The sequence below is a fragment of the Myotis myotis genome, unplaced genomic scaffold (assembly GCF_014108235.1).
Source record: "Myotis myotis isolate mMyoMyo1 unplaced genomic scaffold, mMyoMyo1.p scaffold_m19_p_23, whole genome shotgun sequence".
Taxonomy (NCBI): Eukaryota; Metazoa; Chordata; class Mammalia; order Chiroptera; family Vespertilionidae; genus Myotis; species Myotis myotis.
The window spans coordinates 19,736-34,835 of NW_023416328.1; the positions used below are offsets into that span (position 1 = coordinate 19,736).

General features: G+C 43.3%; 1 protein-coding gene across 3 annotated transcripts in view; it reads left to right on the forward strand.

Annotated features, from left to right (window-relative positions):
- Positions 1-251: 251 nt before the first annotated feature.
- Positions 252-15,100, forward strand: part of SEC11A (SEC11 homolog A, signal peptidase complex subunit) — a 29,897-nt gene continuing 15,048 nt past the window's right edge. For 2 of the 3 annotated variants that reach the window (XR_004975180.1, XM_036355704.1), the window contains exons 1-2: positions 264-619; positions 11,404-11,513. Coding sequence is in view for 2 of the 3 variants with exons in the window: in XM_036355704.1 (XP_036211597.1) it covers positions 569-619; positions 11,404-11,513 (161 nt within the window). In the remaining variant the exon portion in view is untranslated. Of the gene's footprint in view, positions 620-11,403; positions 11,514-15,100 lie in introns of all 3 variants that reach the window. The other variant, XM_036355705.1, reaches the window with a different exon arrangement.

Consider the following 15,100-nt stretch of genomic DNA (forward strand, 5'->3'; position numbering starts at 1 on the left):
GGAAAAGCACTTATTGAAACCATCTCTGCTGTCAGTTCCCCGGAGCACCTCCCCCCTCGCCCCGCCCCTACTTGAGACCGCTCGGCGGGGCCACACGTCTAGTGCCACACCCGGACCCGGGGCGGGCTTAACCGCGCCAGCCACTCAGGGGCCGCTTCTGGCCTCAGACGCCGGAGACGCGGCTTCCCATTGGCCAGACATGCACGAGCGCCCGCCCCCCGGAAGTTGCAAGGCGGCTTCCCTTCAACCCCGGGTGGGGGGGGTCCTCCGCGACGGGCCGCGGGGCCGAGCGCGGAAGTGGGCCCCGGTCGGTTCTCAGCCGGCGACGTCCGGAGGGGGAGAGCCCTCCTACAGCGAGGCCAGGCCGGAAGGCCGGATCAGGCAGGTCGCGAGCCCCTTTGCCCACTCCGGGCAGCGAAGGGGCGGGCCGCGCCGGTTGCCGCCCCGGAAGCGGAAGTGAGGGCGCCGCGGGTCCTGTCCAGTGCGAGCTCAGCCCGGCGTCGGTCGTTCCGCCCGCCGGTCAGATCGCGCCCTCTCTTCTGCCGGTGTCCTCCTCACCGGCCCCACCATGCTGTCTCTAGATTTTTTGGACGATGTGCGGCGGATGAACAAGCGGCAGGTGAGGTTGGCCGCCCGCTGTTTCCCCGGGCTCCTCTTGTCCCTTGGGCGCTGCCACTGCGGGTCCTGCGGGTCCTGCGGGCCTCTGGGCCCCTGAGCCCCTGAACCCCTGAGCCGGGCTGACGCCTAGACCATCTCTTTGTGGAGTCTGAGGCCAGAGGTCGCTAGGTCCGCCCCCCTACTATTATTATTAATTATTATTATTATTAGCCCCTAGTTAATCTGGGGCCTGCTGGGGGTGGCGCGGGAAGCCGGTCTTCACCTTCCCTTCCTCCCAATGAGGCTGAGGCGCGCATGGAAACCCGAGGACGCTTTGTGAGTGGGAGTTGGGGTTGCTCATTGTGTTAGACTTCGCCAGGCGGCAAACTCGGGGTTCCTCCCATCGCAGCGACTCCCATGCAACCCGGAGGCTAGATTGAGCAGCTCCCTGCACCCGGGGTGCTCGGGGAGGCGGTGGTAGGCCCCACAAACGCCGCTTTGCTGCTTTCAGCAGGTCACCAGCCCTCCTCGGACTGTTGGCCCCAGTGGCCTGCACTGCCTTTTCCTTGGACCACGTCTGACTTGGAGTCGGAACAGTTACTATACTTGCCCTCGAGAGTCCGTTTAGCATGAAGGTGGCAGCCCTCCGAATCCTCGGGTATACCATAACGCCCAGTGTTAGTGGCACAGGGATCTTGGATATTTAGATCTCATTTTATCCTTAAATCTTACTCCGTCTTGAGCGTCTAGAATTTATCTAGATCGGATGTCAAATGGTATTGGGAATGCTGTTGGGATTGTGCAGTCGTTAGGAAAAGTTGCTCCTTTTCATCTTCTGCATCGAGTGCCTGTCTCTAGAGCCTCGTTTGCTTGCCTTTTTTGCAGTATTTGACTATTAAGACTTATCCTGGTGTCACTATTAAAGATTTTTCCTCGTGGACTTGCATTTTGCAGTGTTTACAAATACCGGTTAGGGAAGTAGATGTGCAGCCTCCCCTTAGTCCCCTTCAGATTTTAGCGACCTCAGTGTCACCTCCTCTTAGAGATGCTTCTTAATTCCTTCAGTCATCACTGATCATTCTTTTCAAATTGCACAGAACATTTATGTCTTGAAGGTAACCCTTCAGATTCTCCCTGATGTTGCGTGGTGGTGTCTTTTCCATCCATATCTGAATTTCTGGGTACTACAGACATTTCTCTGAAGAAGTACTTATTTGGGGGGCTACTGTTTATTGTACCTTCTGCTAAATACAGTGAGAGAAATGCAGAGATACATAAGACAGACTCTGCTTTCCATGAGCATAAATGTGTAGAAAATAGTTAAGGCTAATTTGCTATGTGTCAAGTGTTATATGTGCATTTGAGGTAGGTAACGTTCTTCCCATTACTGAGATGAAGAAAATGAACACCCTCCCAGTGGTGGTGAGGAGGAAATGGGAGGAGTTGGATAGTGTGGGAATGGGGTGAGGGAAAATAAAGAAATGAGGTTTGGCCTGTACATAACTTCTGGGGGAAGGAATTGATAGTGTTTATAGATACTGAGCTCATCACATGAAAAGAGGAAACTATGAGTTTGGTTTTTGCTTCTCTAAAATTGCTGTCATTGCATAACTTCTTCATTCACACCTAAATACATATCAAATGTCTGGTTAATATATTTAAGCTGTAACTGTGTTTTTCCCCTTAGGTTCATAGAGGAATGCTCGAGTACAATGAACCCCATCCATTTAAGTGTTTTATTTGATCAGTTCCTACAGCTACATACACCCATCACAATCAAGATAAGAGAGCATTTCTATCACATACAAGACCCCTGTGCCCCTTTGTAGTTCGTCTCTCCCCTAGCACTTGGCAACCACGGATTTGCTTTTGGTCGGTATAGATGGGTTTGCATTTTATATAAATGGAATCACAGACTATGTATTCTTTGGAGCTTTGAGTTATAATGGATTTTTAATGCCTTACTCAAGACTTGTTTATTATATGTAATATAATTTTTTAGGGTCTGCTTCACAGTTTTCAAAAATAAAGTGTTTCATTACCTTCCCTGCATCCTGTACACCAGGGGTCCTCAAACTACGGCCCACGGGCCACTTGCAAATACAAATGTTGTATTTGTTCCCGTTTTGTTTTTTTACTTCAAAATAAGATATGTGCAGTGTGCATAGGAATTTGTTCATAGTTTTTTTTTTAAACTATAGTCCGGCCCTCCAACGGTCTGAGGGACAGTGAACTGGCCCCCTGTTTAAAAAGTTTGAGGACCCCTGCTATACACTATTGCCTCACACCTTCAGTATCTCCCCATTGTCTTAGAAAGGCCTTTGCTGTAAGTCCCAGTCATTTTACAGCCTGCCGTTTCTCACTGTTTCAGTCTTGTTCCAGTCTACCTTTCCTACCTGTTTCGTATCAATGTCTCTATGAACATTGTTCTATTCAAACCTTGTGTATTTAACTATCTTTAGAACCCCCCTGGCATTCTTTCTGATCACCATTTTCCTGAAACGTTCCTTAATCTATGAAATCCAGATTTGTAGAGTTTGCCTATTTCTGTGGTGTAAATACTGTTAATGGCTAATTTCAAGCTACTAACGTGACATCATTGAATGTAGAATTAGGAAGAAATGTGGTAGCATGCACCTATGGATACAATAGAGAAAAAAATATGACCTCAAGAACATAGGTTAATAATAAAATGCAGTGAAATAATTAGGAACTTGTGACTTTAGAGTATTTATTACCTTTATTTTTAATGTAATTTAATATATATATGTGTGTGTGTATATATATCTATATATCTATATATCTATCTATATATCTATCTATCTATCTATATATATCTATCTATATATATATATATATATAAATTTTGAGTTTAGAGAGGGAGGAAGAGAGAGAACCATTGATCAGTTGCCTCCTGTGTATGCCTGACCGAGAATTGAACCTGCCACCTTTGTGGTGTATGGAACAGCACTCCAACCAACTGAGCTACCCGGCCAGGGCCAACATGTCATTTTTTAGTTAGTATTTTTTTTTCGTCATCATATCCTCTCCATGGTCATAGAGACAAGCATGATCACTCATTTCCATGGCTAGATGGCACAGACCTACAACAACAAAAATGAGCTGCTCATAAGCAGAAATTGTGATTATAACTTCTCTCCCAAAAGTTCTCTTTTCTGACTTGAAGGAAGGAGGTGAGCTATAGTATCCAAACAGAAGATGTCCACAGGGGCAGAAAGTGTTGTCTGGAAAACATGGTTTATTGGTCAGGGTTTAGTCTGGGAAACAGAACCACTATAAATATTATTGGGGAATTAAGGGATTTATTATAGGACTAAGATCTTAACACAATTGTGGGAGAAGCTGGATGAGTAAGAGTCTAAAACTGAGAGGTGGAGAATCAGAAAAATATCACCAGCTACCTCTTCCGAAGCACTGTTAGGGGTAGACATATCCATGCTTGCCGTGGAGTTGGTCAGAATTTCAAATCTTCCTGATGGAGTGGGACCACACCAAAGGGGAGTAGATGAAGCATAAGGCTGTTGTCTCTACACTGGTCTCTATTAGTCGGATGCTCTGGACATGGGGCAGGGGAGAGAGAGGACAAGCCAGGCCCTTAATGATGTCTCTTACCATCTCTAACCACAGTTAACTTCAACAAAATAGCAATTGGTTCCCTTTTCACTTTCCAGATCTTTGGCAGAGTTCTCCTTTTGGCCAAGCAACGCAGACCAGGGAAGGGGTTAGGGGAAACCTAGTTCAAGCTTTGTTAGCCAAGTTGGCAAAGTACAAAACCACTATAGTCAATCCTTTATCTACTCAACATCTATGCACCTCTTTTTTTAAAAAATATAATTTTATTGATTCCAGAGAGGAAGGGAGAGGGAGAGAAAGATAAAATTATCAGTGATAGAGAGTCATTGATCAGCTGCCTCCTGCAGGCCCCACACTGGGGGTCAAGCCCACAACCTGGGCATGTGCCCTGACCGGGAATCGAACCATGACCTCCTGGTTCATCGGGCGATGCTCAACCACTGAGCCACGCCGGCCAGGCTATGCACACCTCTTAATCATGTTTCACTTTTTAAATAAAGAGAAAAGCAAAATTATGCTTCTGTCTAATATGCAGCCATTCCTTGTTTTTATATTTGGCCACATGGTCATAGCTGTATTTTTTTTCTTCCGTTAATCATTCCATATTCCTTAGCCCTCAGCAAGAACCTAAGTTGGTCATAATATCTTGCCCAGTGGAGTGACCCCAACCCCTATGACCCCATTACTAAAGGGTTAATGTCATACGTAGTCCTGCTTGAATGGGATTGTTGTTTTCTCAGGATTCTCTGTATTCCAGTTATACGTCCCTCATTACTTGTCTGATGGTCAGGACCAATTACCTGGCCAGTAAATAACCCCCTGGCCTCTGCATTTTGGTGCACTGGCATGAGGAGCCCAATGTGGTCAGGTGGCAATCTCAACATCCAGTCTAATGGAATCAGCGTGTCCCCTGGCGGAAGGGCATCTCCTTTGGGAATGAAAACCTGTAAACCCATACAACCCAGAGTTGTAAAGATGGGTGACAGCAGCCACTCTTATTCTCACCCTTTAATTCCAGACGAGTGAGTCCTGCTGTAGAAGAAATGACCCATAGATTGGTTGCTGATTCGGAGCATTTACCACATACTGGAGGGCGTTAGACAGCCCAGCCCCACCAAGTGCTGTTGGTGCCTCGCTGGTGCCATACTGTCCTCAAAAGACCACTTGTGTCACTCAGAAGAAAGAAAGCATAGAATGAATTGGGAAGTATTTCTTCTGCATTTTTCTGGAAGAGTTGGTGTAGAATTGTTAGGATTTTTTTTTTCTTTTTTCATTAAATGCTTGATAGAATACACCAGTGAATGCCATCTGAGCCTGGTGTTTTTCCTTGTGGGGAGGCTTTTAAACTATAGATCCCATTTCTTTAATAGATATAGGTCTATTCAGTTTATCTATTTTTTCTTCAGTGAGCTGTGTTAGCTTGTCTCAAGGAATTGGTAATATATCGGTATAATATTCATAATACTTATCCTTTTAATAATTGTATTTCAATACAAATTAATATGTAGTTACTCTAGTGATGTCACCACTCTCATTCCTTCCTGAGATTAGTACTTTCTTTAAACAGTTACATTCTTTTTTTAAATTTATTTTAGAGAGGAAGAGAGAGAAACGTTGATTTGTTCCACTTATTTATGCACTCATTGGTTGGTTCTTGTATGTGCCCTGACAAGGAGTGGAACCTGCAACCTTGGTGTATTGGAATGACGCTCTAAACAACTGAGCTAGCTGACCAGGGCCTGATATTAGTAATTTATATCTTCTCTCTTTTTTTCCTGATTAGCCTGGCTAATTGAACTCAGAGTGCTCATTTTTTATTCGATTGTTTTTCTTTTTGTTTTCTGTCTTTTTAAAATATATTTTATTGATTTTTTACAGAGAGGAAGGGAGAGGGATAGAAAGTTAGAAACATCGATGAGAGAGAAACATCGATCAGCTGCCTCCTGCACACCCCCCATCTGGGATGTGCCGGCAACCAAGGCACATGCCCTTGACCGGAATCGAACCTGGGACCCCTCAGTCCGCAGGCTGGTGCTCCATCCACTGAGCCAAACCGGTTATGGCTGTTTTCTGTCTTTTGATTCATTATTTTTCCTCGTTTTTCCCCCTCACTCAAGGATATTTTTTCCATTGATTTTTAGAGAGAATGGAAGGAAGAGGGAAAGACAGAGAAGCACCGATGTGAGAGAGAGAGATCGATTGGTTGCCTCCCACACGCCCTTGGTCAGGGCTGGGTGCCTGTAACCGAGGTGTGTGCCCTTGACTGGAATCGAACCCAGGACCCTTTGGTCCACAGGCCTATGCTCTATCCACTGAGCCAAACTGGGTAGGGCTCTCCTCTTTCTTTAATAGTATTTCCTTTCTGTGAGTTACTTTGGGTTTCATTTGCTTTTCCTAGTGTTTTAAGGTAGAAGTTTACTTTGGGAAAGCTACAAATATTTGTAAATTAAACAGTGTATTTCTAAATAACCCATAGGTCAAAGGAGAATCACAAGAGAAATTACAAAATATTTGAACTGAGTGTAAACAAAAGCACAATGTATGATTTGAGGCCTTTATTGCTATAAAATTCCCTCTGTGTACTACTTTAGGTATCTCCCACACTTTTTTTTTTTACCCCCACAAATTTTAAATAAGAAAAAAATATGTTTACCATCATATACTATATCTAGTGTGCTTCATTTCTGTGTGTAAATCCAGATTTCATTTGGTATGTTCTTTTTGCTTAGAGGACTTTTAAAAACTTCTTTTTCGTAATGTAGGTCTGCTTGTGGTGAATTATATTTGAGTTTTTGTGCCTTTGAAAAGGTTTAATTTTGTCTCCATTCTTTTTTTTAAGAAATATACTTTTATTGATTTCAGAGAGGGAGAGAGAGTAACATCAATGATGAGAGAGAATCATTGATTGGCTGCCTCCTGCACACCCCCCACTGGAGATCGACCCCACAACTCAGTCATGTGCCCTGACCTGGAATCAAACCGTGACCTCCTGGTTCATAGGTCAATGCTCAACCACTGAGCCATGCTGGCTAGGCATGTCTCCATTCTTTAAAAAGGTATTTTTTATTGATTTTTAGAGAGAGAGGAAGGGGGGGAGAGGGAAGGAGGGAAGGAGAGAGAGAGAGAAAGAGAGAGAAACATTGATGTGAGAGGGAACCGTCGATCCGCTGCCTCCTCCATGCCTTGTACCTGCGATCAAGCCTGAAACCTGGGTTTGTGCCCTGACTGGGAATCGAACCCACGACCTTTCCATGCATAGGACAACGCCCAACTAACTGAGCCATACAGGCGAGGGCTTGCCTTCGTGTGTTTTTTTTTAACCTTTATTGTTGAAAATATTACAGATGCCTTCCCCTCCCATTGACCCCTTCTCTCCCACACTCGTCCCCCCCTTGCCTTTCTTTTTGTTTGTTAATCCTCACCTGAGGATATTTTTCCATTGATTTTTAGAGAGAGTGGAAGGATCGGGGGAGAGAGAAACATCGATCTGAGAGAGAGAGAGACAGCGGTTGGTTGCCTTCCACATGCACCTGAGCAGGGCTGGGAATTGATCAAGCCTGCCACCAAGGTACGTGCCCTTGACCAGAATTGAACCTGGAACCCTTCAGTCCACAGGCCAGTGCTCTATCCACTGAGAAAACTGGCCAGGGCATTGCCTTCATTTTTGGAAGAAATTTCTCCAGGTATGGAATTTTAGGTTGATAGGTTTTTGTTTGTTTGTTTTGGGTTTTTTGGGGGGTTTTTGTATTTTTTTATATAGCTTACTGATTTTTTACAGGGAGGAAGGGAGAGGGATAGAGAGTTAGAAACATCAGTGAGAGAACCATCGATCAGCTACCTCTTGCACACCCCCCACTGGGGATGTGCCCGCAATCAAGGAACATGCCCCTGACCGGATTCGAACCTGGGACCCTTCAGTCCGCAGGCCGACACTCTATCCACTGAGCCAAACCGGTTAGGGCAGGTTGATAGTTTTTTTCTGAGTACTTTCAGGAAGTCTGCTGTTATTTCAAGAGTTCAAGCTATTCCTGCCCCATTTAGATGGTTCTTTTGCATCCTTGTTAATTCCTTCAGAGGCATTTGCTGATCATCGCTGGTGGTCTTTCTGCTGAGGACTTGAGCAGAGACCCTCTGCAGACCTTTGTGTCGCTCTCATTTCCATCCTGCCCCGGGTCTCTAGCTACCTTTGCCTCCTCAAGCTCCCGGTTCTTTCTCCTCAAGTCAAGGAGCCTTCCAGGCTCTGTCTGCATTCCCCTTCGCCCTTGTTCTAGAAACTCCAGTCTGTCCGTTGGGGCAAGTTTCTCCTTTCTAAGCAATCACAGTCCTGTGCTACGTGGATGCAGTCACGTGTTCAATGTCTGAAACCCGTTGTTTCATATGTTTTGTCCAGCGTTACTTAGTTATTTCAGGCAGGGAGGTAACTTGTCCCTGTTACTCCAACTTGGCTTAAACGTATTTTTGAGATTCTGTGTTGTATCAGTAGTTCATTCTTTTTTTTATTTTTTAAATATATTTTATTGATTTTTTATAGAGAGGAAGGGAGAGAGATAGAGAGTTAGAAACATCGATCAGGTGCCTCCTGCATATCTCCTACTGGGGATGTGCCCACAACCCAGGTACATGCCCTTGACCGGAATCGAACCTGGGACCTTTCAGTCCGCAGGCCGACGCTCTATCCACGGAGCCAAACCGGTTTCGGCAGTAGTTCATTCTTTCTCTTTCTGAACAGTATCCTAGTGTGTGGAAATATTGCAGTGTATTCATCTATTGATGGACTTTTTTTTTACCAATTTGAGGCCATTATGAATGAAGCTACTGTACCTGTGTATTGAATAGATATGTTTTCATTTGTCAGATTGTAAAACAGTAACAAATTTTTTAAAATGAGACTTGTGTTACTGTTATTGATATTATGCCTGTTTTGACTATTCAGGATTTTTGTTGTCATTATCATTAAAGATTCTCGCTGGGACAAGCAGTGACTTTACTGGGCCATGGTAACCGTGTCTGATCTGAACATGCTTCAGTTTTGCCAGTGCCATCGGTTTTACATTTTGCTGCTGTCAGTGTGCCTGCCTCCAATACCCTAGCTTCTGATCACTTCTGTGAGTTAGAAAGCAGGGAAATTGTGGTTATGGGTTATGAGTCTGTTAGTTTGAGGTCCTAAGATAAGACTTCAGGCCAACTGCTATTTTATTTTTTTTATCCTCACCGTAGGAGTGAGGATATTTTTTTCCAATGGTTTTTAGATTGGAAGGGAGGTGGGGAGCCAGGGAGGGGAGAGAAACATATATCTATGTGACAGAGACACTTCAATTGATTTGCCTCCCGCACGCACCCCAGCACGGGCCAGGGTTCAGACCTGCAACTCAGGTAGTACATGCCCTTGAGTGCCCTTGAGTGGAATTGAACCCACAGCCCTTGGGTGCACAGGCCGGTGCTCTAACCACTGAGCAATGCCACCCAGGGCAGGTCAGCTATTTTGTAGCTCTGACACATTTTGCTCCCATGGTCACTTCTGTCTTTGCTTAAAACTGCAGGAAGTCTGACTCCTATGAAAATACCCTATATGTTGAACTTCAGATATCTCTTACAAGAATAGAAATATAATTGGTATGTTTGATAACTATAATAGATAAATGAACAGTACATAACTATCAGGTTATGGCCTGTTAAATGATAGTATTTAAAGTTACCATCACTTTTATTTTGCTGAGTTTTCTGTCCTCGGTTATATCTCTTTAGTTATTTTAAATCTAGAACAGTCTCCCATGTTTATTTCCACGGTACTGAATTTTCGGACTAGAACAGTTGTCTTATGGATTGTTCACATGCCATATATATTTTTAAAATAACAAAAGCAAGCTTACATTGTGCATATTTTTGAAATTTTTGTTTTTTTTCACTTTAAAGCATCTTATGAATGTCTTTTCAGGTTCACATTTTCAGTGGTACATTCAAGGTTGTGTATAATCTGAGCTTAATAATATGCTTTTTCACATTCTCCCAGGACTCTTCAACACCATCTTTTCTTTCTTTTTTAAAAATATTTTCTTGATTTTTGCAGAGAGGAAGGGAGAGGAATAGAGAGTTAGAAACATCGATGAGAGAGAAACATCGATCAGCTGCTTCCTGCACACCTCCTACTGGGGATGTGCCCGCAACCGGTACATGCCCTTGACTGGAATCGAACCTGGGACCCTTGAGTTCTCAAGCCGACACTCTATCCACTGAGCCAAACCGGTTAGGGCAACACCATCTTTTCATTTCTTGAACCATCTACCATGGTGTCCAGTCATCCTCTCTACTTTTACCCGTTATGCAGCCTTACACCCACACAATTAGCGCCGATTATTTCCCTCATTTACACTGCCTCTCTAGTATTGCGTTTGCTTATTCAAGTCATAGAATTTTACAATTTGTCAAGTAATTATGCAGATGTGTTAAGAAAGAAAGAAGGCTGGCCTTCAAGTCCAAACTATATGACTGACAAGTTGTCTGATTTTGGCGAAGTCACTTCCTCTCTCTCAGACTAAATTTCCTCAGCTGTAAGATGAGGGGTGGGATTAAATGTCATGGAACAGCCATGATTATCAAGGGGTAAATATTGTAGACAAGTGAGTACGAGAGGAATTCAAAAGCACAGGTTTGGCCGAAACCGGTTTGGCTCAGTGGATAGAGCGTCGGCCTGTGGACTGAGGGGTCCTGGGTTCGATTCCGGTCGGGGGCATGTACCTGGGTTGCGGGCACATCCCCAATAGGAGATGTGCAGGAGGCAGCTGATCGATGTTTCTCTCTCATCGATGTTTCTGGCTCTCTGTCTCTCTCCCTTCCTCTCTGTAGAAAATCAATAAAATATATATTAAAAAATAAAAATAAAAAAGCACAGGTTTGTCACTGTTGGCTGGTATGTATCATGATCGTGATTGGATTGAAGCTGAATGGTTGTGAACGTACAAATGAAATAACAAGTGAAAGGTTCTGAAAATAATAAGTTATATAAATGTAACGTATTTTAGTAAACAAAATGGAGCAGGGCACCTGGGGCGAGAGAGAGAAGGCTGATTGTGTCATTATTAGAGTTTTAAAGACTGTTTTCGAACTTCAGCTGCTGTACTAGTGCTACTTGACACCTTTAAATTGATTCTACCCTCAGTTCTTGCCTGGGTGGGGATAATCGTAGGTCTAATCTCTTCTCCTTTGTTCTTACAGCTGTATTATCAAGTCCTAAATTTTGGAATGATTGTCTCCTCAGCACTAATGATCTGGAAGGGGCTAATGGTCGTAACTGGAAGTGAAAGTCCAATTGTAGTGGTGCTCAGGTAATTTTTTTTTCAAGGCATGGCGTTGCATGGCATTGCTTGGGAGAAGCGCTGAGACATTGAATCACTGTTGTATCATTCCTCTAGAAACCCCTCTCCTTCCCAGAAGAGGGCCTGGAAGAAAATGAGTTACTGTTTCTCAATTGTGAGAAATTCTCAACATGTTAGACTCTGCACATTCAGACCCCAAAGGGCTTCTGACCTCTCTCCAAAACATTTACTACGTGAGCTTTGTTTTCAGCACATCCCTTAAGAAGGTGTTTCAATGTACTTCATTTTCCTGAAGTTCTTCTCTGTCTTCTTGCTCTTCCCTTTGATACATTACGCTGGTATTTAGTTGTTTGTTTGCTAGATTATATCATCTGCAAAGAAATTGTTTTTCTGCAGCATGTTCTCAGTGCTGGTGCAGGCATCACTAATTATTTCCCTATTTCCTGCTGACCTTTAAATATCACTTCTAAATAGACTTCAGGAATCTTGAATATACTAATGCCATCTCTTTTTTTAAAAAAAGTATATTTTAATTGATTTCAGAGAGGAAGGGAGAGGGAGAGAGAGAGAGAAACAGCAATGATGAGAGAGAATCATTGATCGGCTGCCTCCTGCATGCCCCACACTGGGGATTGAGCCCGCAGCCTAGGCATGTGCCCTGACCGGGAATCAAACCCTCCTGATTCATAGGTCAGTGTTCAACCACTGAGCCACGCTGGCCAGGCTACTAATGCCTCTCTTAAAGTGACAAGTAGTACTGAATTTTTTTCTCCACTGTACTTCTTCCCCCTCCTTATATTCCTAATGTTAGTGCTTTAAAAACTTAATTTACTCATTTTTGGGAAATTACCACTTGGTTACTTAATTGAGTCATTATGGTTCTGTCCTATTTTGGGCTTAATTATAAAAGCTCTCCCAAGTCTTTTCTGGAGATAATGGAGTATAAACATAAAATAAACTGAATCATTAACATTATCTAGAGTCTAATTAATAGTACATTACTCTCAACAAGATGAATTTGACTCCTTCATTATTGTATAGGACAGTGGTCGCCAACCTTTCTGACCTCACGGACCACCATTGGTCCGAGGACCATCAGTTGGCGACCACTGGTATAGGATATACTTCCAGCAACAAGTGGTTGGACGCACTGGGTCTCCAGTGTCTTACTTTACCTTAATTCTGTTTTTATTAATAATCAAATGCAACTATAACTTTAGAGATCCCCAGAAATGTATGGGTTTTATTAGCTGGGAAAGTATAGAGAATTGGATCTCTGTTGCTTTCATTGTCTGACTACACCATTGGGCAAGTCACTTATTCACTGAACCAAAGTTTCATCAATGAACTGAAGGCCGGATCTAGATGATGTCAGAAGACCTTTCCAATTCTAAAATCATGTGGCCTGAAGTTCCCAGACAGTCCTGGATTCAGGGAGAGCTTCGGTTGGTGAAGTGTCCAAACACCGACAGAAGGGGAAGCCACACGAATTGGCTCTGTGGGGAACAGGTGTGGAGAGAGGGTCCAGGGAGGCACGTGTGGGTACTCTTCTGGGATAACTTCAGATTGAGTTTCCTTCAGTGGAGATGTTTAAAGACAATCAAATGACTCAGAACTTGCTCATTGATGGTTCTGAAAATAGCCCAGTTTTGTTATAGCTGGAAAATTTGTAATTAGTAGGGACTTGTGGTTAGATAAGTTATTTGGTAGCTAGGTTATGTATATACTAAACTTTTCTGATTGCTAATGTAGAATTAAGAAATTAGCCTGGCCAGTGTGGCTCACAGGTTGAGTGTCGACCCATGAACCTAGAGGTTACGGTTTGATTCCCGGTCGGCACATGCCCAGGTTGCAGGCTCAATACCCAGTAGGCGCACCCAGGAGGCAGCTGATCACTGATTCTCTTTCACTGATGTTTCTATCTCTCTCCCTCTCCCTTTCTCTCTCTCTCAAATAAAAAAAAACCCATATTTTAAAGAAAGAAATTAGCCCTAACCGGTTTGGCTCAGTGGATAGAGCGTTGGCCTGTGGACTCAAGGGTCCCAGGTTCGATTCCGGTCAAGGGCATGTACCTTGGTTGCGGGCACATCCCCAGTGGGAGGTGTGCAGGAGGCAGCTGATCAATGTTTCTCTCTCATCGATGTTTCTAACTCTCTATCCCTCTCCCTTCCTCTCTGTAAAAAAATCAATAAAATACATTTTTTTTAAAAAGGAAAGAAAAAAGAGACCAAGTCATTTTAGAAGAGACTCTAGTCAGGGCTGGAAGGAGCAGTCATTAGAGAAAGACAATCCATGTGATTGGGTGGCCTGGCCAGGGTTTCATGTTACTGTAAGGAATATAATTTTTATCTGAATCAAATATGCCTCAGAAGGCTCAGGCCAACTGAGAATCCACTTTTAGGACCTTTGTGAAGCCATTAGAGATAAAGACAAATACTTCTTATTTATTTTATTAACTAAAGTTTCAGGGAACATTGAAAACTTTTCACAGAGCTGAAGCCAATTTTAAAATATTTCAATAATTTATACATAACATCTTATAAAATTGTTCATGATTGATGTTTAAATTTAAAAGTATAGTTTAATCAAAAAATATAAGAAGGTTACTAATAATTTATTTAATGTTTAAAAAGTTTTCCCTGGTCCTGGCCGGGTAGCTCAGTTGGTTAGAGCATCATCCCAATATGTCAGGGTTGTGAGTTCTATTCCTGATCAGGGCACATATGAGAATCATCCAATGGATAAATGAATAAATGGAACTACAAATCAATTTTCCTTTCTCTCTCTCTCTCTCTCTGTCTCTCTCTCCCCTCTCTATCTCTAAAATTAATAAAAAATAATAAAAATAAATAACTTTCTCCTGGTTTCTTTCTTTTTTAAATCCTCACCTGAGAATATATTTTTACTGATTTTAGACACAAGGAAGAGAGAGAGAGAATCATTGATGTGAGAAACATTGATCAGTTGCCTCTGACACACACACACACCCCCGAATGGGGATCAGACCAGCAACCTAGACATGTACCCTGACTGGGAACTGAACGCACACCTTACGGTGTACAGGTTGATGCTCCAACCAACTGAGCCACCCAGCCAGGGCTCCCCTGATTTATTCATTTAATGGTCCTCTCACTGCACACTTTTATCTGTGTTGTGTTTTTTTTTAATATATTGATTTCAGAGAGGAAGGAAGAGAGAGATAGAAACATCAAGATGAGAGAATCATTGACTGGCTGCCTCCTGCACGCCCCCTACTGGGGATCGAGCCCACAAACCAGGTATGTGCCCTTGACCAGAATCGGCGGACTGACGCTCTATCCACTGAGCCAAAACCAGCTAGGGCTTATCTGTTTAATTGTCATCTATAGCTGAACTTTTAAATCTGTTCATCTCTCATCTACCTTTCTTCCCTGGTATCTAAACTGTTTTCACCCCACACTGGACACTTGCACCTGCACGTCAACCAGGCACCTGGAACCCCATGTAATGAAAAGTGAAGTTCATCTTTTCTCACAGCCCTGTTCTTTTTCCTCATTTTTCTGTGGCTATCACTGTCATCTACTCAGTTGCCAGTGTTAAAACGTAGGAGTCGTTCT